This window comes from Diorhabda sublineata, chromosome 5 (genome assembly GCF_026230105.1).
Source record: "Diorhabda sublineata isolate icDioSubl1.1 chromosome 5, icDioSubl1.1, whole genome shotgun sequence".
Lineage (NCBI taxonomy): Eukaryota > Metazoa > Arthropoda > Insecta > Coleoptera > Chrysomelidae > Diorhabda > Diorhabda sublineata.
The window spans coordinates 8,946,164-8,972,106 of record NC_079478.1 but is presented as its reverse complement, the minus strand read 5'-3'; the positions used below and the strand labels follow the sequence as shown (position 1 = coordinate 8,972,106).

At 30.0% G+C, this 25,943-nt stretch overlaps 2 protein-coding genes and 1 long non-coding RNA gene across 5 annotated transcripts in view; 2 read left to right on the top strand and 1 right to left on the bottom strand.

Moving 5' to 3' along the window:
- Positions 1-1,222: 1,222 nt before the first annotated feature.
- LOC130443831 (ectopic P granules protein 5 homolog) lies at positions 1,223-21,940 on the top strand. Its single transcript, XM_056778694.1, has 26 exons — positions 1,223-1,450; positions 1,729-2,017; positions 3,463-3,720; positions 3,783-4,114; positions 4,172-4,455; positions 4,510-4,855; positions 4,907-5,104; positions 7,144-7,548; positions 7,602-7,819; positions 7,897-8,156; positions 9,130-9,650; positions 10,162-10,395; positions 11,034-11,498; positions 12,385-13,004; positions 14,434-14,584; positions 14,676-14,870; positions 14,931-15,250; positions 15,311-15,528; positions 15,858-16,094; positions 16,929-17,089; positions 17,148-17,491; positions 17,637-18,067; positions 19,497-19,704; positions 19,755-19,996; positions 20,062-20,246; positions 21,625-21,940. The coding sequence occupies exons 1-26, from the start codon at positions 1,418-1,420 to the stop codon at positions 21,721-21,723; spliced, it is 7,254 nt and encodes a 2,417-aa protein (XP_056634672.1). The 5' UTR covers positions 1,223-1,417; the 3' UTR covers positions 21,724-21,940.
- LOC130443833 (uncharacterized) lies at positions 13,034-24,139 on the bottom strand. Of its 3 annotated transcripts, none has more exons than XR_008909890.1 (3): positions 23,931-24,139; positions 20,925-21,084; positions 13,034-13,238 (listed from the first exon to the last, which is right to left on the bottom strand). It is a non-coding gene; the product is annotated as an uncharacterized LOC130443833 (long non-coding RNA). The 3 variants fall into 3 exon arrangements; XR_008909888.1 differs by lacking the exon at positions 13,034-13,238 and adding an exon at positions 17,559-20,082; XR_008909889.1 differs by lacking the exons at positions 13,034-13,238; positions 23,931-24,139 and adding exons at positions 17,559-20,082; positions 23,158-23,443.
- Positions 24,128-25,943, top strand: part of LOC130443832 (proton-coupled zinc antiporter SLC30A1) — a 14,157-nt gene continuing 12,341 nt past the window's right edge. The window contains exon 1 of the mRNA XM_056778695.1: positions 24,128-24,523. The gene's annotated coding sequence lies outside the window, so the exon portion shown is untranslated. The remainder of the gene's footprint in view (positions 24,524-25,943) is intronic.

Sequence of the window (25,943 nt, the reverse complement as noted above, 5' to 3'; positions counted from 1 at the left end):
AAACTGAATAATGAAATTTGCGTTAAAGTTTTCATTTATCTATGTTAAGTTCACAAGCCACCTATTTTGTAGATGTTTCACACAGATGGCACAAGGTTGAATCATTTTTGTAGTTCAAGTTTAGAGCCCTAGATGGATCTGCTAGCATAATTGTATATCAAGCATAGAGATATTACATATTGGTAATATCTCTATGAATCAAGTCGGCAAATTTGAGACTAAATTGGATAATTTTTTTTTGGTAGGCATTGTGCAGTTTCTCTTGATGACTCAACATTGTTGTTTTCTGCTCGTGTTTTTGTGTCCTTTTAATTATGTAGAGCCTTAGCTCTGGTTAATTTTTCAAAATGACTCAATAAATGTTTATAACAGTGAGAATCTATTAATGTAATGCATTTGTTCCCCCCGGCTATAAACAATACTAAATTAAATGCAAGCGGGATGTATCAAGAAGTTCAAGTGATGAATTTTATTAAAATTAGGTATAATTACTTGAGATGTAATATTTTATTAGCTATTTTTGTATGCAATATTTTTTATTTAAATATATATTTTCTACATGTTTTATTTTCATCTTATTAATAAATACACATGTTAAATTTAGATTATTATTAGAATTGAATGATTACTTATTCGATTACTTTCAAAAGCATTTATGACTACATTTTACTTGAGTAACTTAATATTTTTCTCCTAACCAATAAATTTCCAAATTAATTTTTTTTCATTATAGTTCTCAAAGTTTCATCTTTTGTGATATTAATTTTGAAAATATGCCATTTTGGGAAATATCATAAACAAAAACATAAATTTGGAAACTCATTAGTTTTGAGGTAGTAGTATATATGAACTACCTTCAAATAATTCAAATTACGCGCCTTGAATAAAATTCAAATTTGCCTGTATTTTATGAAGGATATCATATTAGTAGTTGAAGTTAGAACCCCAATCGACGCCAATTTGGTTAGAACAAATAACATTATCATAATCTGTGGTCCATGATAACTGTAATTGTATTGATTTAAATCTAATATCCTTCTCCCTTCCCTAACCAAAGCTTATTTCAATATACCAAATTTGGTTTGCATACTGCCATCTTGTAATGAATATAGTAAGCATTCATGAAAGTCTAGTCCAAGGTAAGACTAGTAAGGGTAGACGCAAGAGATTAATTTTAGATGTCAATATTTATACCTGTCCTTCTATTTTCTGAACCTTGTATTTTTGACAATGACATTTGTGTGTTTTGATTATTAGTTCTTAGAATATAAATGTTTTGATCAGTTTTGGTTCATGGGTATAAGTAATGGTTAAGAGAAATAACTATATTTATAAATTATTGTTTTTTTAAATTAGGTCTCCATTAACCTAACCTAACATCATTATACAACTACTCGATGAAATTTGTTTATAAATAATGGAATTAGCTAAGGAAAAAGTACAAACAAAGGTATGATATTTCAGCTGATTACATAGTTTGACAAATTTGATAATGAGATACATCACATTCTTTAATATAATTCGTAATAATTCAAATACCATTATATTAGAATTATATGTTGAAAAAATAAATACATACCTACTTTTTATTATTTCTAGTTATAATCTCCGGAGATCTTTTATTGTAGAGACAAATATGTAAATCCCCGAATAATCGTTCTATTTTTATACAGACACCTACTGAATGTTATATAAAATAACTATCGCATAATTTGTTCACTTTTTTAGAAAAAGAAGAAAAATAAAGAAAAAAATGAAAATTCTCAGCATAATTTTAAAACTGAACAGGATTTCTATGAAGCCTTGTCTACTAGTAAAGTAGAAGAAATTCCTGTTATTGAATGTACTACATCATCTCTGGAAGAAATGAAACAACTCGAAGTCAATAATGACACAGTTTTTAGTACCCAGAAAGATGTTAATATCCAAAACATTGTTAAACAGACACAAGAATTCCTAAATATTAATACAGAAGATTCAAAGTGTGGAAGTACTAATAAAGAAACTCCAAATTTGGGTAAGAACACCTACATTTTGTGGTTAATAACTAAGTTTATACACAATACTGGAAAAAACTTTACAGAACATGACAATATCAATGGTCAATCGTTAATCAACTTAATATAAATCTATCAGTGTAAATTTCAATAGAACTCTGCAATAAATTCATTATAGGTAATAAACTCAACTGTTTTACTGGATTCTCATTTCACCTACCACCCTTCCACCCTACTGTTCTGTATTTTAATTAGTACCATCATCAATTAGCCTCAAAAGAAGAGGAGGTAGATGTTACATTGAGTCCAATGAAATTTTTTTAATTATTTGTGAAAAAACAATTATTATTGTTATGTATTTTTGTTTCTTTCTGTTCTTTAACTTTAAAGTTAATCAGTAAACACAATCATAAGCTAAAAACAAATCAAATCTAATGACATACTTGAATATATTTTAGTGTGACAATTCACTTAAACTGATAGATTATAATTAAGTTAGTTGAAGGTATGACATTAATATTTGCTAATTAGCTTATGAGTAGTTTAGTTTTGGGATTGTGATGTCTTCAATCGTGTTTTCTTAAAAAATTGTAAACTTGCAATAATCAATATTCAAAATAAAATGTGACATAAATATGGAATATGCTGATTCTTGTTGCTGTTGAAATTGCAAAACTAGAAAATGTTTCTGTCAGGAAGAAATTGCAAAATTTTACACCTATATAACAATTTAATTATTAGAAGAACTGAAATGCAAATTGTCAAATTTAATCTATAAATTCGTAGCCAACTCTTGAAACTTTTGTAATTTTTTAATAAATATTGTTGAAAACATGTCTTTGTTTATTCGAGTGACAACCTTTATGAAAAATTTCAAGAGTAGAAAAATTTTAGAATTATGGTATGAAAATATTCAACTGATGGTTGAAAAACTTCTGAATGAAAAAATTTTATGTTAGGTCACCACTAATCTCCCAGAATAGTTCCATCATCTTCTACTTTCTACTACTTATTGCCCTTAAGAGTTTCAAACAATGTACCAAATCTGGTATTTTTAAGTTGAAGGGTTCCAATTTTTTTAAATTTTGGGACCTATTTTGACCTATAACTCCTCATGGATCCAAATTGCCTCCAATCATCATATTTTGGGCTCCCCTATACGCCTCTGCTCTGCTGCTCTGTGTCCACTGTAATGTGGGAGGTTTTGGCAACATTACACACCAAAGTGTACTAATTCTAATATATTTCCTAGCTTTTGAAAACCAATGTATTTATTAGTATTGATTAGTTAGGAATTGCGGCGTTTTAAATGTCGTTGCTTATTTTAAACAACATTGAATCAAATAAGAAGAAACAACGATGCTTAGAACTAATTAATTCCTTCATACATTTTGGTGTTTAATTTTGCCACAATCCCACTACAAAAACGCTTATATATATGCTCTTATGATGGTTTTTTATATAGATTTATCCAATGATTTTGAAAATTCAGAATTACAAAAGATATTAAGTGAAAATAAAAAAATAGCTAGCAATATAAAATTGACAGAAACAAAACTAGTGGATAGTTACAGTCCTATATCTAAGATCAAATCAGATGAAGCAACAATTCATGCAGAAATAAAACCATATACAGAATCTCAATTGAGTGCTCTTTATTATAACCGTGAATTGGAAATACTAGACGATTTCATTAATCAATTTGTCAGTGCAGAATTAAAAGGTGAGGAGATTATTGAAGATCTAGAAAAAGTTGGAAACTTATGATTCTATGTTTTTTAAAAGGTTCAGCTATGAAACAGCATCCACTTTATGAATTACTAATTAACTATTTGAGAGTTCAAGAAAAAATCACTGGAAATACTTTAGAGCTAGAACAAATTAGAAGAGAATATAAGTCACTACAAAATGAACTTTGGACAATTGAATCAGCAACTGTGATGCGTAAAGGTGAATGCCAAGATGGCAATACAGTATCTGCATCACATACTTATAATAAAAGTATATTCCACAGATCTGTTTTTCAGAGTATAGTAAGAATTCTAGGTAATGTTCAAGACTTAACCTATGAAAACCATACTCTTTATTCATATTCGGCAGAAGATTTGAGACTACAGGTAAGTGGTTTATAGGAATTAAACTGATTTAGAGTTAATTTAATCTTTTTATTGCAGATAGAATTGTATCTTCAAGGTGTTCTATTAAATTGTATAAATATTATGCAACTTCCTAGAACAGCACCAGTAGCACTGACAGTTCAAGAAGAACCAGCACATTTAAAACCTTATTTTGGTGAATTAAGAATTTGCATATCAATATTATTTTCATTTCAAAGGAAATTGATAAGAGAATTACAATTCCTTAATGAAACAAGGTTATGGTTGTCTCAATTAATAGCTGTTCTTTTGAGAGTAGCCACATATCAAGATCACCTTTTTATATTAAACCATGTGCTAAGGTAATAATTATTTGTAAAAACTCAATGAAATCTCCGAATTATGTGAATTTTCAGATGTCCTGCTGGAGTTGGACAATGGGCATCTTCATTTATTCAAAGTCCAGTAGAAATTAACAGTTCTAACTCTCCATTTGCAAATTTTCAAATAAATCACGTTCTCACTATACTCGCGGCCGTTTTGACGCCAGTTCACAGCAGGGAAATTTTTCTGGAGGATCTGACTCATAAAAATGAAACGGCAGCTGAAGCTTATTGGGTAATGGTAGATTCTGATGGGGAAGAAGATGATGATTCTCCTATACAGCAGCTTAAAGAAAACGATCTAGTGGCATTGCTAAATCAACTGCCTTTAGATGATTTATTCAGGAATATATTGATTATAAGACAAAAAAATCTCAAGGTGAGAGTTTGTCCGTTTAACAATTTTATGTTTAACTACTAAACATTTCAGGATACTTATGACTCAGAAGCTATAACGGAAAACCATATTTTAAGGTATCTTGCTTTTTCTACAGTTGTATTAAGAATATTACACAAAGGTATTCAAACTTACGATCAACCTAGATACAATCAATTTTCTAAAAGATTGAGTAGGTTCATCCGTCATGTCGTGCAATATGCCACAGATCAGTGGGAACAGTTTTTAAAGGTAAGTGATGTCAAATATTGCAAGAAAAATATATTGTTGAATATTGTATTATTGATATTTGAATAGTATCTCCCACAAATCATTATCTAACTTGCCAGCTTTTACAAAATATTGGCAAATATGAATTTTGATATGTTTAATTGAGAACAAGTAATAAGTTTAAAAATTTTAATAATGACATGATAATTAATTATAGTGATAATCTCTATAAAACTATTTATCCTGTCTCCCCTTCACCTTAAAATGAGAAAAGAGGCATTCCTTCCCCCACAGGCTAATCCAAACAGAAAAATTAATGTCAGGGAGTCCAACAGGTCACCTTAGAATTCTAGAATTGATAAGGGTTGAAAACTAATTAACCAAATGCATAGCATGACGGACACAGATATCTCATTTGAATTGGTTATCAATGATTGCTAATCATGGGTAAATAAAATGCTTCTGCAATCTCAGAATGCATCTCTAAGGTATATAGATGGTTTGAAGCTAGCACAAGTAGCTGGAGTGGGCATTTTTGGACCAAAATATAAGCTCTCATACCACTGAGAAAATCAATTACTATTTTTCAAGTGGAATCAGTAGTAATAAACATTTATGCTCAGGAATGTTTCGATATAAATCTCTAAAAAGCACCTTGAAGGTCCTGAAGGCTAGTGAGTGCACGTCCTAGCTCGCGTGGGATTGTGAATAAATTCTAAAAACACTAGTTAACAGGTATGTGACCTAATGTGACTATCAGGCACTGAGGTAGTAGACAACCTTGCCAAAAAAGACTATATTTTGGACCAGAGACCTACTGAGGTCCCATGAGATGCAACATCAATAACAAATGAATGGATGGCTAAACAATCAGAATCACACTATTACTGGAAGAAGCCATAGAGACAGCAAAGTAGACTTTGTGAATGTCCTATCATTTTGATCAAAAGGCTCAAGTATCTCGAAGGAGCAGAACTAAAACCCCCCCAAAAATGCCTCCTTTTGAAGAAGTCTAGTTATTTTGGAAACAGAACAATGAGATGCAGAATCTTGTACAAAATTTCTTCTAGGTATAAGTGTAGAGTACAAACGACAATCTACAATCTGAAATTATTTTATAATAAGTGAATATATATTTTTTCAAATTAGAGACAGTATACAAAATAATAAATTATATTAACGGACTTGTATAGTAAAACAATATTTGTTGTCAAAACTTTACCAAACAAATAAAACAACTTATAATTAGAATAATCACTTAATGGTTATGAATTCCACTTTTGAGTCATTTTTGTCACCTTGATTTCTTTTTGTGATGACATATCTAGAACTTTATGAAATAGATGGTATATGGTATCTATTCTAGGCACAATAATGATTAAATAGGTTGAGTAAAAAATTTTGAGATACTAATAATACCTGAAGCTAAGAGAACTTTTTCAATTAACGTCTTTTTGTAGGTTTTTCCAGTCAGATACTACCCTTTTTGTGAGCAACCAATTGTCAATATCTCTTTCTAATTTCTCATTTTATTTGTATACTTTTTAGGCGCCTTACAGCTAGCTATTTTGATTTGTTGAGATCATTTGTGAATGTTTGGTTAGGTTGGTTTGGTTCTTCTAAAATCCTGATTATATTCATCTTATGAAAATCAAAGATAGGATCTTGGGTTCCAAGCTATTTTAATCAATAATAGTGGGGTATATTATGCTGTTGTTCTACAATAGACTTCCTGCGATTGTAGAGTATTGATTATAATCTAAATATTAAACCCTATTATTCTTTCTTGAAGATATATGCAGTCAAATAGATAGATGGTATTTTGGTGACTGATGTTTGCTTTTTTTGTAATTTTAAAAAAATCTATTCTTTTCTGTCCTGATAGGATACACTGTGCCTTGTCTTCTATTTGTAGTGAGTGTAACATATCTATTGTCCCTTCTGATGTTCTTTGATAATAGCACTTTAATAGATATTTATTATTTCTTATACCATTTATGGATCATTTGATGCTATTTTTGTAAATGTTATGGTATAATTAATAAAATATTTATGTACAGGTTCAACGAATAGATGATCAAGCCATGTTGGAACGTCTTCAAGTAGAATACGATTCTTTCTTCCTTCGTGCCATATACTATCTCTACTCTTCCCAAAAATTAGGTGCATGGCAATTTTTAGCAGTTATCCCATACAACATGGTATCTTTAAAAACATTATGGAAAATATTTTATTTTTTACATACTGTTGATACACAAGCTAAAGATATTTTAAATCCACTCATTATTGATAATTATAATGAGAAAATATGGGAGACCGAGTTAAGGGGGCAATTTGATGAAAAACTAAGCAGCTTAGAAGACGCTGAGGTATATTATTTATTAAATACTTTTGCTAATATGGCTCTAGCTAGAAACAGCACTGATATGGATTTCATTTTCTCCGCTACTTTAGACTTATTAAAAGTAAGATTATGATAATAGGTTTTATTCAAACATATTAACAATTAATTTTGTAGGTTGGTTTCATAAGTGAATCAACACAAGAAAACTGTTCAAAATCGACACGCATTTTACTTACTCATATTACTTCAAAATATCCTCACTTACTGTCTAATATTTTGAAAGAAGTGAAGGATAACATTGATAAAATAGGACCTTTCTCCTTATATCTCTATGAAGAATTACCCTTATCTGTTTGGAAAATCACTGAAAATGATTTGGATATGATATCAAGGTTAATATTCGCGACTTTTTCAAATAGCTCTGAAAAAAAATGTATTTTAAATAGCTCTAAAAAATATCTATTTTTAGATTGTTACTGAACAATCCGACTTCAAGTTTTGAAAACAAACTATCAAGAATGATACTTGCTAGATTAAACTGGGATGCAATCCCTTATGAAATCCATTGTGACGTAGCGATTTTGGTTGTGCAAGCCTTTCTTAAAGAACCAGCAATAGAAAATTGGTCATGGCAAACTATTTTGAGGCTCAAACTGCACATAAGCGATAAAGCTTTTGAAGAAATCGGTAAAGTTCCGGAGATGGAACGTCATGATGTACTAATGAAAGGTAGTGCTAATTACAATAAAAAAATAATGTCTACTCATAGTCTTCTGCCTCTTAGAAAATATTTATGGGATATCATAATAGCTTTTGATCTCCTCCACATACTGTTTTAACGATGTTTTTTCCTCTTCAATCCTCCTTAATAGTACTCTGCATGTCTTTATCAAATAGCTGTTTGTGTATATGATGATAATAGCTTCCAATAAAATTTTGTATCTCCAATTATTTGTTTGATCTGATTCTAAGCTATAGTTCATTTTATTTGACACAGAAATTTTAATAATTGATTTGTTTCTCTCAATGCCCCTTTTGAGATCCATTCCTATTCCATTGTAAGTTCAAGTTATTTCCTATACTTTAATAGTGGATCTAAATTTATTTTATGCCTTTAAATGTTCTAGATTTCAGGTCTCTCCTGATTTAAAATTATTTTCTTTTATAATTTTTTCAAGACAGATGAAAATATTTTGAAAGAAGTCTGAAAGAAGTTGAAACGTCAAATTTTCATGTGTCTTTAAAAAATTATAAGAGAAGCCAATTTTAAATAAGAATAGACCTAAAATCAAGAACATTTAGAAGCATAAACATATCGAAAGGTATAAGAAATTAAAGAAATTTGTTTTATTTCATTTAAATATACAATTTCTGAATCACTGCTGTTTGAGCTATATGCTCATGCTACTAACATAACATGCTGGTTAACAATGATAGAGTCTCTGTACACACCTTTTAAAATAAAAAAGAGCATCTCAAAACTCAAGTTTGTTTTTTTTTGACATATCTGCTTATGTAAAGCATGTGACATCTAATTTTATTAATTGATTTCCTTTGCATACATATCATAACTTGAGGGTTTCAACAAAAGTAGTACAAATTAAATTGCAACATTTTTCGTTGTCATATAGTTATTGGCTAATGAATGACTATTAAACTATTTTACAGACATTGAGATTTGATTATTGAAATATATTTACAGGTGTAAGAGAACAAAACTGCTTAGCTATCTTTGTAACGCTTTTAATGACTTCCTTGGGTCATATGGTACCTCTAATTTGTACAAAGGGACTTCCGTTACTGCTTTATCTTCAATCTCAACAAAAACATGAAGCAGTACTCTTCGTTCTTTACGTTATCGTACCGTTATTTATAAATTCACAAGAATGCATTATAAATTTAGAAAAATTCCAAGAAATTTTGATGAATATACTCAACGCCGACAGGGGGTACATTTCAATGGCTAAAAGTTTAGTGTATGCACAAAACACGGTTTTACAGCAATTCGGTAATATGGTGGAAACCCAAATCATGAATTTTGGTTACTATAACTTGGAAAGCCCAAGATGTTTAGTAAGGTTATGGTGTAACTCGTTGATTTCCATACCTGGATGGAATAAGGACATGGGAATAATGTATCTTTTGGATGTTATTATAAGGACGGCGTTCCAACATTGGGATGCAGTAGATGCTGTTTTTGATATATTGAGAACTCAATCCCAGGTAAATAACTTGTAAATTTTTGCTATGGTTGTGATTTATCCAATAAAACGAGAAGTTTGATATCTATATATCTCCATTGTCGATGTGACTGAGTAAATTTGACAATAATAAAGTCTCTAATGGCATCAGACCAACTTGTGCATTTACTGCAACAAAGCTTTATCCATAAAAAATTACCCATTGAATATCAGCAGCACTCACCTATAATAAAAGAGTTGGACACTCCACCACCCGGTGGAAATTCTCAAATCACCTGACTATGTTAACCTAATTAAATTTGTATACTGTTGTATATTTTTAAAAATTTTCTTTAATAAGCCGATACATAAAAAATATTTCATCATTCTAAATTTTGATCCATTTGTACAACGATTACTTCTTCTAATTTTACCCAATCTGTTGTGTAGATTTTATTTCAGCATCTTTATAATTTTCTTAAAATCAGTTGAATTCAATTGAATCATAATATATACTCAAAATATTAGAATTATTTTTTTCTTATTATTTTCAGAGTGGAACACCACAAGAAAACACTGGTACAATAAGTTCTTTATTCAAATGGGTATCTAGCAATAATTCAAGTACTAGCTTGATATCAAACTCTCTTTCAACTTACACTTGGCTAGCTTATATTGTCATTTCAGTCGAGCATGAAGAACGAGAACACAGAACAGGACTTTGGAACAATATATTAATACAATTAAGTAAACAGAAAGGAAAAGTAAACGTCGATCAGGCCATTAAGGTGAATTGAATAATTTTCCGTGGGTAAAATTGTTGTTAACTATTTAATTCAAAGTATATATATGAAATGTCATATTACATAATTTCTTTGAGTATTTAGTAATGAAACATCTTATATAGTTATAACGTCATAAACCATTGCATACATAGGCCTTCTGATAGTCCCGTCGTGCCACACTTCATACTAGACTGATATTCTTTGAAAAGCTAATAAGGCACCTTAGCTTGAACTTTCCAACGTCACTAGGCAAACTGTAAGGCTTGCCTAAGTAAACTTGGCAAATGTACGCTGGGAACTAAGTGAGGAAGTGGTCTTCAGTCTCTTCCTCCCTCATGGGGCATTCTGGATCGTCTGTGATGTCTACAGAATGGAGATGGTGTCTTAGATGACTGTGTCCAGTTAGATGTTCAGTGATCTTTCGAATTTTGCCCTTGCTTAGCTGGATCAGTTGAATCAATGATTAGACGAAACTTTTTAAATCTCGATTATTCACAATCAAAATAAATTGTACTTATCGCCGAAAATATGGTCTGTTATATAGTCATTATTGACTTCAGTTGCTCTCTGGGATTTTTTGTTCTCCTATTAACATTTGTTCTCTTTCAGATGGAATAATGTATATTTTTATATTTTTTTAGAAAGCATCAAGCTCTTTAAAACTACCATCATTCACTTCAGGATATTTGTGTATTTACCGTTGGGCTCAACAGGCTCTAGATACCCCATTAGATCATCCGCTATTACCGCTTCTTTGGCAGAAATTCTTTAGTCTATACCTAGCACGAATTCCAAATCCAAGTATTGTAGAAAAATCTTGTGTGGGGGAGAAGTTCTTTGATGGTTTGGTGAACTTCACCTTCTTCAAAAAGATAAAAAGAAGATTACAAGAAACTGTTGATTATTTCAGAAATAAGATAGACGTTAAAGATGAAGACAATACGGATTTGAATAAAAACATTTTTTATGAGAAAACACATGGTATTTTTAAAGCTTTTTCATTGTGGTTGGAAGAACCGAGACTTCAAGAAAATAACGTATTTTTATTAAACCTACCGCCACAATACGAATCTAAATTTTTGGTTAGGATAATGCAAGGAGAAATGGTAAATAAATTTTTGCTGCATTTTAACTCTGTGTAATCACTGTGAAAGTTTGTTCGAACGATGTATTAGATTTAAATTTCTGATTCCAATTTGTGCTATGTGGAAAAAAATAAGCTTAAGAAAATTAACTTGTGTGTTAATTAGAGACTGGAAAGTTATGCTGTCTGAAACTGCAATTATTGAACAAATATTGGATCATATTTCACCAATGACTAATTTCCCTCTTATTAATATTACCACAACTGAAATGAATTTACTTTAGTTTATCTAAAAATATATTGATATATTTTATATCAGTTGTATAAAACCTGGTATCAATATCACACCATCTATCAAGGAATTGCATAAAGTTTTCTAGTTATTCCAAAGTTAAATAACTCAATTTATATTATAATTTTTACATTTTATCAACTAAATTACATACACTAAAACAATTGTGGCATTGCCTATGGTTAGTGTGATGAATGCTATAAATTTCACTTTTGTCTGTTCATCCACAACTGAAATCTTAGTGAATCTCTAGTGAGACAATTTGCATTGTCACTATTTCAAAAGAACAGAATTACTCATTTCCTTTGTATATGCTATATAGAATATTCACAAAAACAGTACTAATTTCAAAATACCAATGGGGTTATTCTATAAGAAGACTTTATTAAAATCAAAAGTTTTAAGCTTAACAAACTCGACCCAAAAAAAGGCAAATATTCTTGAACTGTTTTCTTCATTATTTGTTGTATTTGCTATTTAAATTTTCAGATTTTCTCCGAAGTTTTCCCACCATTGTCTTGAAACATATCAAAATATATAAAACTGAACAATCCATTTACTTTTTTGTTGTACTATCTCATATCATGAGACTAATACATATTTTTCTAATTACTAGTTACCATGGATAGAATTCCTCGACATAGATCAACTGAATCAAGAACAACAAAACCACATTCGTATTTGGCGCGTGAATAATTTTCGTGAAAAAACCAACGTAAACAAACCTTTACTGAATGCTGGAAGTAGAGTAGAAAGCGAAGACCCTATAGAAAGAATACTGCGACGTCTTGCTTCTTATGACAAACCCAAACCGGCTCCAAGCATAACCCTTTCAGCTCCTGTAGTACCCAACGTTGAATTCGGTAACAAAGACGAAATGTTCAAATCGTTGGAACAATGTTTCAAGATATTAAAACAATGCGCTCATAATCATATTTTGAAATTATCTGAACAAAAGGCGTTAGATAGTGCTTATAAAGAATTGGTACCACAATTGTACCGATCTGTGCTGAATAGGGTTAAGAAGAAAGTACCTTGTAAAGGTAGAAATCAGACTGTTTACTGCTCCGGAGCTGCTGAGATTATCTTAGAAATGCAAGAGGCTAGAATTAATGAGAGAATTGATCATCAGATACAGGCTAATAGGAATACTTATGAATCGTTATTGGGAAATGCATTACAACTTTCTTCTACTAACTTGTGCTCTGCTTCTGTTACAATACAGAGAACTATTAAGTAAGTAAAAATTACATAAATATTTTGCTATTGAAAGTTTATTTTTGAAAATAATTAGAAGTTACATATTGTTTGATTTGGATTTGTAGATCTGAATAGAAATTTCTGAAACTGTCAACATTCATACTGAACGTACCATATATTTATACAGCACCAAATTCACAATTACACAGTACGGCGGTATAATCTTGAAGTTCCCGATCGTAGACTCTTCCTCAAGAAGTGGTATCCAGCCTGAAATAGAGAAGGTTCTTAAATGGGGTGAACAATTATTATTAAATTGGACCCCATCAGCTTTTCAACGAAACGAAAGTTAAAAATCTGGAAACACCTATGAAATAATTAAATTATTGAAACAAAATAAAACTAAAAGTAACAAAATTTGTATTAACTGGGTTTCCAAGAGCGCATCGATAATAAAACAGTTATAAATTAAAAATAACTTAGACTTGAATACATCAGATATTATGAGAACTTATCTAAAGAAACCTGGGATGCCAGGAAGCCCTCAACTATGGTCCAAGTTGCGTAGATGACGCTGTTGATGGTATAGTGGTGTATTGGTTGAGTTCTCGATTTCAGCTATATTCCAAACTGACAACTGTGGATAAAATGAAATAAGGGTTGGAAACTATTAAAGAGGGAACATAAAAGATCTGGATGAAAAGGAGCTTGTACTCCAAAAAAAAATCTGTCACATTCATTGTGTTCCCCAAATACAAAGAAAATACAAATTTACACAGAAATGATCTCACAAAATGAGAAATGTGGATGGTTAGCTCCAAAGAGACAAAATTGACCTCGAACAGCTTGAACTTGCTAATTTAATAGATAACCACGTCAGCTCTTCTTAAAAAAGTGTTAAAAATGTTTTTATGTTTACATCCTACTAAAACAACCATTGAAAAATCTTTCAGCACCCTTTGTTGAGTATAAACCCAGTTAAGGTCAACCATTTCTGAAGAAAGGCTTTCAGGTCTCTGTATGCTGAGAGTTTACAGAGATTTTGTAAAAAATAATGAGGACAATGTTGGTTTTCACACAAGAGAACAAATCTACTACTTTTCTCTATAAGAATAAGGAAGTAATTTTATATACTTGTCTAATGTTGAGAATAGAAATATAAAAAGTTTAATCTATAATTTGGATAAAAATAAATGTCTCAAGATGTATTCTTTGAACTTTTGAATGAATAGTGACCTAACCATTACACATAGTTTCATCAACTTTAAAAACTATTTTTTATTATATGTAATAATAAATATAAAATCATTTACAACTTATAAAAATTCTAAATTAAAAATTATAACTTGAAATACTTATCATATTTTTAACTTTGAAATGAGTTTGGATTTTTATACTGGTTAAAAACAGTAGTAAATGTTTGTTGAGGTTATAAATTCAATCAAAAATTATTTTTTATTTGCAGAGATTTACAATCTCAACTTTCATGTAATCCTGCAACTGCCGAACTTGGCGTGGAACTTTTCTACTATATCCTTTCATTAATAAATGAAGAAACGAACTCGTATCCACCTACCAAAACTCTATTTTCAATGTGTTTAGAAAAACTCGGACAAGTAAGTTTATGTAGAGAATTTTCCTATTTTCTATAAATGTTCATCGAGAAATGATATTTCTATTTCTCATATTTAATTTTTTATTTTGTAGTCCCATATTTGCGGTGTTGAATATGAGATGCCAAGATTGTTACAAAAAATATTGCAGGACTCGAATTTGGGAGAATATCTCGCTCCCCATTTTTCTCCATGTAATGTTGGAACTTCCAATTTACTTTTAATGTATTCGACAATCTGTAAGGAGATAGGGCAAAAATACGACGTTGCATTCGCACTTCTTTCAAAGGTGAATATTTTATAAAAAAATTTCGTATGAAACCATTTTGTAATCTTTAAATATTCTTAGTTTGAAATAGACAATTGGTTACGTCAAAAATCTCCGAGAATAAGTCAACGATCACAATTCATTCAGTCTGTGATGCAAGCTTTAACTACGTTAGGATTCAATCCACCTTTCGAAGCCTTAACTCTTCATTGTCTTTATGAAAAACATTTACTAACGATTTTCGAATATCAATTTCCGGAACATTACGGTGAGATTCTGATGCAACTCTTGAAGTCTAGTAGCGGAAATCCCGAAACGAACCTTGTTTCAATCTCCGTTTGGATGAGCATGTTAAATTTTTTAGCACAACCTGTTGTTTTGAACCTTCAAACTCCATTAAGGTATTATTTTTTCACAAATAAACGTTGTTCTAAAAGTGTACATTGAAAGCTATTTTGTAGGGATCAACTTCGAAATTATGCTCAACATCAAAATATACTCCAACATCAAGAACTCTTAGAAACCGCCGAACATCTTGCCAGGCATTTTACACAAGAACGTCTTCAATACGGAATCTACGGTCTGTATCCAAAATGTCGTAGTTACATGGATGTTTACATGTTATTTATGGGTATTATCGGACATGGAATAATTGTTAGTATGATAAATGTACATCAAGGTAAGATTAGATTATCTAATTAATAATTTCATGTAACCAATTTGTAAAATGTTCTCAATTTGATCAAGAATTGAACTTAAACATAGTTATATACTAATATTTGAATAATAATTCATCCAAATTAACTAGTCCTATTACAATATATTTAAATTATAATTCAAGCAGTATGAGACGATTTTTTCATCTCAACCTGTAGGTTTTCAACTATTAAAACTAAAAACAAATAACTATTAGTGGTATGTCATCTTATCATATGGAAACCAATTGAATAATTTTGTTGCCTTATCAATTGAAACACTATTTTAGATATTGTTTCAAAAATGTTGTAGGTCTATTAGGTGACAGATTGTGCGAAAAAATTTGGCCCTTTATAAGGGATATGTTTACTCCTTGGTTAGTACCATATTCCATGCAAAATCTTAAAGACAATATGGCTTCTTGGATTCAACAGCTTGCAGATGATAGATCCGTACTACTACCATGGATACCAGCAGATACTCAGTTCGCTCAAAAAATTCTAAATTCATTTAGAGAATGTATATCATTTGTTATACATACATTACCAGGTAAATTATACTATTTATAAAATCATACTAATGATCAAATCCACATTTAATAGCTATTCGTGCTGATTTATGTTGTTATATTTTGATAGGTGATATAAATGTGATATAAAAGTGAAAATATGTCTGAAAGTAATATTTATTTATATCAGATTGTGCTCGAGGAACAATAAAAGACAAAAAAATAGTTATTTTCCACTAATTATGCTCAGTTATAGAATATAGTCAAAATTGTCGAGGAAACACTCAGTACATAACTATAACAACAAAAATGATGATTTTTTGTACTTTGGAATAAATTAATTCTATCAAAAAATTTGAGCTGTATTTGCTGAACAATGCAAACAGATGCAAAGCGGATTTCGCAAACCACAGAGTAACATAATCTATAATAGAATTAACAAATTTATTATAAGACCTGTAATAACATATGGTCACTCACAGAAGAATTAAAAGAAAAATTCAGGCAAAATGGCAAGTTATGAGAAAAATTTATGGATTCATTAGAATAAAGACCAACCCATTACATATAATAATATGATATATTACATAGAAAGATGTCATCAAATTCTTCAAATCGTACTGAATCTGATGGTCACGTTAAAAGTTGGAATATATGCCAACGAAAATCATGAGCACCTGTCTTATAACACAAAAATAAGAGTAGGGTTTACATGGATTTAGATGAAATCAAAAACCATTTAGTTATCATGAAGAAATAAGAAAGGCAGATTGTAGAGATCATGTGGTCTACATTGGGCTGTAATGCTATTAGGCAAAGGAACTACTTATGCCATCACCATATTTATTATTTCACATATATATTCTTTATTTTAGCTTCCAGCAGTATTTTAAGTTACATTTGGCAATGGTACGTTACCTGTTATGCTCACAAATCTGTAAAAGAACACATTCTAATTTCTGTGCATAATACTTTTCTGACATTTCCTTGGCACAACTTTTGGCCGTCTGTAGTGGATGTGGAATTTATGTTAAAGGTAAATATTCTACTATCTATACTAGGTTTATCTTTATAAATTATTCCAATTCTTTTAGGTGATTGATCAGTACTTACCAGACTGTCATGCTTTCTTAGGACACATCTTCATGGCCGTTCCTTGGACGAACTGGTTGAATAATTTGCAGAGTGCTCCAATTCAACTCAGAATTCGCGTTTATCAATGCTTTATAAATTTAATTGTAAAACTTTGCAATGAACCTAATGTGAGGAAAAACCATTGTGAACAAGCTAAATCAATATTGGTACAAGCAGAAAATTTTGACTGGACCATTCTAGATGCTTCCTTTTACCAATACGTCTTAGACTGGCTTGTTATGAGCTGTGATTCGTCTGTGATCTTCAAAAATGATCCTTTAGATATAGATTATAGAATTTTACGGTAAGAATCACACTAATTGCTGTTTCTAATTTCGTATAATCAGATCATTTGAAATAAAGGTCAAAAATTCAATAATGAGGTTTATTGGTCAATCGATGTATAATAAATATAATATAATAAATAAAGAAACTTTATAATTTTTTAGTTTTCTAAAGATAGTTTCTATGTGCAATGGACAACAATCGACTATGTCATCAGAAACATTAAACAAAAGACTGATCTATGTTAAAACCAATGTAAAATTACTCTCTGTTTACGCCAATCGAAACAAAAATAACATTTCTCGCAAAGAACAAGATATATTTTTGTTAATAAATCGACAACTCAATGATCTTGAACATATGGTAACTACAGAACAAGAGATGTCGTTGCTGTTGAAAGAACTATTGTGCTGCTCGAATATAGATCAAGTGAAAGTGATAGTTTTGAATAGTTTCATAAAATGGATTGAAAATAAACCTGGAAATGGGTTGATTATCAGGAGTTTACTGACAACTCTAGGTACTGCAGTTATGGAATTAGATATACTTGCAGATCTTTTGGAAGTTACAATTAATAGCTACTTTGTGAATACTGGTAAGTGTTATGGTACAGTAATTTTTTCCCTCAAATATTTAGCTCTAGTAAAATAGCAAAATGTTAATACTTCCAGTTTAGTCTATTTCATTGAATATTCTGATTATTGAGGATAGGCTTATAATCAAAATTGAAAGGTTCTCTAAAATTATCTCTATACTGTATACTAAAATTGAAAATTAGCTCAATACTAAAAGAAAACATGAAAATTATTTCGTTTATAACTAATTCATTCTATAATTTAAGATAATCCTAATATGCCGTAAGATAGATCTTGAAATTGTGCTGGCCATTCAGTTGTACCTCTTCTTTTGTTTCACTTATCTTCAACCGTCGTTGCACACACATAAATAGTTCTGCAGAATACACACTAGTCTCTAATAGATCTCCCTATTATTATTAGAATAATTTTGGTATAAGTTTTGGCACAAAGACCTCACTTATATAAATAAAAATGTACTGTCAGTTGAAAATACCAACAAAAATTTTTCATTCAATTATTCAGCACAATTCACACCATAATTTGAACTATGGTCTCCGCACAACTCGTTTCCTGATTAATATTGGTTCTTCTTTTTAGATGTTTAAATTTATAGCTTTATTCTATTGGATGAAGGGTTCTTCAGTATTCGATTACTCTTCAATTAAATAGTCTAGTTCTTGTACATGGTTTTCGTTTTTGGAGTCGGGAGTTATCGATTTTTTATGTCATAAAAAATATGGACTAAAAACTTAATCATATTCTAACAAAATAAATTACTTATAAATTAAATGTAGGAAAATTGTTTCTAAAATTATAAACCCGACCAACATCCCATAATACAACTATATATATGGTTATGTAAGAAAATTATGCTAAATTTATACAATTTGGTCATTTTGTATCAGAAATCTTTGTTTTGAATGTAGTTATTTGATAAGGTCCTAAGACACTATTGTGTGTAGAGAAAGATTAAAAATCTCATTCAAGTACTTCCAAAATACAATAGCCACAAAGAGCCAATCTGTCATATGATAATTAATTCAGTTGCTTATCTATAGTACATCTACATCGAAGTAGCTTTACTAACAAACTACCGTTTATCAAATTGGGGCACTGTAGATTGTCACGGTTTTCTGTTCTTAATAGATTCATTCAACTTTTACTAATTCACGCGAATAATATCAAACGATCATAAAAATCTGCACCTCTTGAAAATCTTCTGAAATAAAAACTATTATACTACAGCTCCAAGTCTTGTTCCTTGCTCATTCATTATTTCATAATGAAGATATCCTGGATGTAATAAATACTGTAAATTTATGTCTCTTCTATTATACATTTGTCTTTCGATTTGAAGCAAACATTAGTACAAACTGTTATTTAAGTTGGGATGATATCTATGAAAAGTTTCATCTTAATAAACTTAAATTTAATTTTCATTTGCAGTTTCTGATGATTTTCAACCAACCTGGCGGGAAATCGGAGAGCTTTTGAATATATTAGCACCCAAACAAAAAGAATTACAACAATTAGCCGTGAATAAGGGCTGCATATTAGCTTTAAATGCAATTTTCGTGCAGCTGATTTCCAAACATAACAACACTGAAATTTTATTGAATATGTGCTTAGACTGGATAATAAATGTTAAAATTAGGTAAGATAGTGAATACATTTAAATAGTCTTTTTTAGTCAGTATATTCCAGTGAAGGAACAGAACCAAAGATGCCGCTGATATGGTGTGGATTTCTTATGCTAGTCTTACAACACGCCGAAATAGATGAGCCGTATTGCGGTGCAGTTTTATACAAATTTTCACAAATCCTTTTACAGTTCTCAGACGAAAAGGGTCCTAGTAAATGGGGGAGAGGATTGCTCAATGCAATAGGTCTTACCAAGCAAGCCAACATTTCTATGGATTTCAAATTTTTATGTCGAGCCATAGCAGGTGAATATATATATATATATATAAAAAGCTGTATAACCATTTTTTCATATACTCATTTGTTTTAGGATATGTATTGGCTCAATTACCTGAAATGAAAGGAGAGCCACAAGTAATTAGAAAATTTCCTAATGCTCCCTCTCGAGTAGGACAACCTGGTGGCAACTCAGAATGTGTTAAAATTTTGATGACAATGGATTTCAATCAATCTCATGGAAAGATAAAAGAATGTGCTGAAGTTGCTTTGAAACAGGTCAGGCTCTTTTATTGTTTTATTTCTGATTATGTATACAAAATGTACCAGTTTATTCACTGTATTCTAACTATGTCTGTAAATTACAATAAACAAAGCGCGCAATAATAAAATTAACAAATTATTTCTTTATACATTCACACCAAGCACAGTCTCGCTTGGTGTCTTATAAGTGAATTACATTTTTCCAATAGAGGACGTACATCGTTTAGTTCACCCTTTCTATTGGTTAATAGTTTGAATTTAAAAGAAAGTGAATAAAAAAGGTGTACTAAAACGTTGCATTTTCGAGCCGTCTCCCTAAATTTTGACTTGTTTATTCACAATCAACATTTACGGATACTTTTATTAGGACTAAGTTGGAATTTATGGAATCGTTTGTGATATTCATACTGAATACACTGTTTACATTACCACTACACCGGAATTTACAATTACTCTGTCATTCGCACGTTTCGATAACCAAGTTATCGTGTTCAGAGACTGAACTTGGTTATCGAAACGCGCGCCAGACAGTGTAATTGTGAGTGTTGGTGTAGTGGTAGTGTAAACAGTGTGCTCAGTACTTTTATTAAGAGTAGTCAATTCTTTCCAACAATCTACTTTCCCTATGGCATTTACAATATGTTTCTGAGTACTGTTTATTTATATTTCTGTTTATTCAAAAATTTCACTTACTTGCTGTCAGTAATTATTTCAGTTTTAATATTACTTGTAAAATTGCTTGCAATCAAGTATATGTAATATTATGTTATGATGCTCAGAGATAATCTAGCAGTTGATTCATGTATCCATTACCATTAAGAAATATATAAGGTTCAATCTCCTTTGTCTGAAACTGAAAACGTACTTATAAGAAGTTGCAATGGATAATATTTTGATAGTAACTGGACTGCTCAAATCACCTTATCCTAAAGGTGTTGTTAATGTTCTAATGAGTATTTGATGGTGTAGTATACACTGCATTAGTGGTAACGTTATATTGCCATTTTCAAGATATTCATTAAAAGTATATAATGTAAAAGATTATAATAACTTACATAGAATGGGTATAGTAAACTTTCCAAGAAAGATACAGGCATTGTTTTGTTGTATCTAAAAGGGATTAGGCAACGTTTTTGATGAAAGCTCCCAAACGTTTCACTTTTTTTCCAACCCTAGTATATATCTATATATATATATATATATATATATATATATATATACATACCTAAACCTTCTACAATCTCAATGAGAACTGTATGAAAATTTGTTCAATAGCTTTTTAGTAAAATGACAGACAGACGCGGTTGTGCACTTTGTTTTTGTAATAGATGATACAAGAAAAGGCTGTATGAAACAAAAAGTATAATATTAATATATTGATATTTTTTTTTAGATCCAAGACTCCAATAATTCGTTACACAATGCGAGGAAGTTTGTGATGCTTCTCGTAAAACAGTTTTATACAAAACCCTATTTGATAGATATCGGCTAGTGAATATTATAGCTTCATGGGAATTGTGTTACCATTATTTTATAAAAAGATATTCCTAATCAAAAATTTCTTTTATTCCTATATTCATATCTTACTTTTAAATTGTGAAATATTTTCCAGCGGGTTACTTATTAGTAATATAGCTTTTAGAAAAAATTTTATATAATTACGTTGAATGTTGCAATATGTTATTCAATAAATATTTTTTACAAGAAAATATTTTTATAACCATTATAAATTGTTTCCAAAGAATTAGACATAGAAATTGAAGATTTTATGATTATTCATTATGAATGGAACAAATGTTTCTAAATCTAATTTATTTGAATAATGATTTGGGAAAATTATATGAGAAAGCCTTTTAATGAGTTTTAAAAGTGATTTACTGCTCATTGATTCTTAACAAACAGAAAAAGTGTTGCATTGACCAAAAAAGTGATGGCGACTGTTCTGGAAAAAGTATAATGTCTTGTTTCTTTCTTAGGTAGAAAAGTTTTCAGTCAACCATGGAATAATTGAAAAAATTGATTCACAAGCTTATTACTAAATTATTCTAAATACAATACAAGTCTGAGGGTAGTAGTTCACTTGAATCATTATATTTTTTGGTTATTTTATAAATAATAACTAATCAATTTTTAGTAACAAAAAAGGAGCAACATCCTATTAATTTAAAGGGGCTATAAGAATAACTCAATTGCCTTCCATCTTTTATGGTGACCGTTTTCTGAAATGGCCATAAAATCGCATTTCTCTACTATATTCAACAAGATAAACCAGTAACAGAGAGTATTAGATATTTGTAAGGTAGAGAATGAAATTGTAAAAATACGACTGCATTTGCATAAAATAAAGTGCTTTTCCACCATGACAACGCACCTTTTCACACTTTGGTGATCTATTTACGAATGGCACTTCAAATTAGTTTACTACCCAGTTCATTAATCAGATCTAGTCCCAGCGACTTTTTCTTGTTTCTAAATCGTAAAAGTCTAATTTATAGGTGAGATTTTTATGATGCCTATTTTGAGGAGAAAGATGGCAACTGTTATTTAGAAGGTTTAAAAGTTTAGAGCATCGCTGGACTAAGTGTATAGACAATGTGAAAAAATAAAATTTATGAAAAAAATTGTCTTGTTTCTTTGTTATGTCAATATAAATAACCCACTCAATCACTACCAATCCAAATAAATGTATGTAATACTGACGTGGTAGAGTTTAATTTTGTTAAAAGGGCAGTATCTGATAAAGACATTTCCATATCATACATACGGGAATGTCACGAACAGTATATTTACCAAACGATGATAATGTTTTGCATATGTACCTGTATGCCACTTTCTATAGTGGCAAATGAAAAAATCATTGTAAACTTGATGAAGCTTCGCTAAAATGATAGATGACAATGCATCTTTATTAAATCAACTGGATTACCTTCTATTACGATACATTTTATCACTGTTGATGTAAAATGACACAAGAGAGGCAATAGTCGCAACACAAGTGTTTGCCCAGGACTGCTATAACTAAGGAAATGACGTTTGCCTGTTTCATAGCACCACAAACTAATGCAGATCCTCAAAAGGCTCGATATAGATCAGAAAGACATCTGATGCATTGAAACCCCATACTGGAATCAAACATCTCAAATAAAACTAGACAACAATATGTCCGACAACATATAGATCAAAAGGGGGGTGCGACAAGGATGCGTGCTGTCTCCAATCTTATTCAATTCATATTCCAGAGCAATTTTCCAAGAGGCCCTAGAGGATATAGAAATGAGAATCAAAGTTAATGGGACGTCCATTAACAATATCCGTTATGCGGACGATACCATCCCATTCACTGATAATATTATTGACCTACAACAAGATAAGAGAACAGAGCAAATCAATGGACTTAATTATGAATACCAAAAAACAAAATTTAGGATGATTTCAAGAAACATAAATATGTTTGTAAACGTCACCATAACATTTAATGCAATGCTCTTAAAGAGGTTGGATGAATTCAAATATATGAGAATCTGGCTCCTTGAAGACAGGGCATCGAAAATTGTACATAAAATACATAACTACTAAATTCATATCATTTTCACTTGCTACACTAGCGCTATTTTGATAAGTTTTCGTACTATAATTTGCTGTTTACAGCTGGACACTTTTTCGACTAATCCCCCATACATACAAGACTGTTTTCCTTACCTCTACCCTCCATAGCTGAATTGAACTAACCACTTTTCAAAGTTTTTTTGAAATTGTTCCAATAATTGCCTTTCATCATATCTATGAAAAATTTTGTGTCTATGGTTTTGATGCACGAAACATATGCTATACCAAAATTGTACTTTTATTGAAATGAAGTTTGACACCGAACAAACGTAGCGAACTTGGATTATGTTAGTCTGTGACACTTTTGACTACTTCAAGTTGAAAGATTAGTTGTCATTTTATCTTCGTTGAACAAAAATTGTTGTGGCTAATTTATCTGATTGATTTTTCTAATTTTCGGGATTTTAAAGTGGATTTCAAGTTTTTACTCTGCTTATATCAACAATTACTATTTTAAGTAATTCACAATTCACAGAAACAACTATAAACATTCTTTTTATAGATTTTCTTTGAAAATCACATTGTTAAAACAGTAACAGTTCTATTTTTGTACATATTTTTAAACCATTGTTGTTTAATATATATCAGGGAGCGCTCTTTTATTGATACAAATACTTAATTGTGCTTCATAACCCCTCATCATATTGAAATGAGATGAAGAGAAATTGATTCAAATTCAATTCAAGGTAAGTGGAAATTATGACTAAGTATTAAAAATGTGATTTAGTAAGTTGCAAAGTATTTTTTGTTTACAATTCGTCATTCATTATTGAAATTCTTCAAGTTCTACTGGAAACGGTGGTATCAATCATTTGAATGATTGCTAAAACCATTTAATTTGCATTAAGAACTGTATAAATTCCAGTCTTCTGATTAATTTTTAATACTAATTGAGATACTTTTTTCTATTATATAATATCTACTTGTACATCTTTTAATATTAGTATTAATGTGCATGTAAATAATATTTTAATACAAAGACAAACTTTTAAATGTCACCTTATCTTTCATACTAGGTATTCCATAATCAGAACAACAATTTTTTGTTGTCACAAGTGATAAGAAACTATCGTTTTCCACGAACATTTTTATTTTTCTCTTGAATATGGTACTGGTTATGTAGGTAAAAAGCAGCAAATTGAAATGATCTACTTCAAATATTTGATTTACTCTTACATTGTATTATGATAACCATTTGTCTGACAATTATGAGTCAAATTAAATGTGTTACAATTTTAGCTAACACAAAGAAATGTATTATAAAAGATAAATTTTAACATATTTATGGCCACAGTATGGTTTTAACAAAATCCCATATGATAAAAACACATGTTCCATCTTGTGTATTGTAAGGAGTACATTTATTTGACTAAATATCAATATTTAAGTAGTTTTTCTTAACTATTACTCTTCTGCTTATGGACAATTGCATATAAAAATTATGAATACTCTTTTCCATCTAGAAATATTTAATATTCAATTCAATAAACATGTATTGAATTATTTTGGAATCTAAGTATGAAGAAAGGTTTTAAAATGAAAACATTTGGTTGATATCCATATTTTGTGGTTACTGATTTTTGTTTTCTAAATGTAATAGTGCTACATTCATAGTGTTATCTGCTTTGATCCAAATAATGTTTGTTTGTGGTTCATAATAACAAGAACATGCAAACATGTAACTATATAGGGACAAATTATAAGAATCTCAGCTGAGAATTTGTTTTAAGTATGATGAATATTGGAAATATTTTACAAAAAATTATATATTTATTTTTACTCTTAACAAATGTGATATCACTCAAAGACAGTAACAAACTTTAATTTCAAAGATTGTTGAGGTTTTAGTAGAATTGTTTTATATTTATTTACACAACATTTATAAGCCAACCATTTTTTGCCTCTTCTATTTAACAATCCAATATTTAAAAAATTAAGATAAACATTGTTAACTACCCATTTTACTGAAATATATGCAAGATTAAAAATTTTTTATGAATACTGCAAATTCTTTGTATTTTTGATAAAATTAGAAATATGGCTAATATTAAAATATGTTCATTTTCTTTTATAAAATGGTCTCTACAATGTTCATTATCTTTTTTA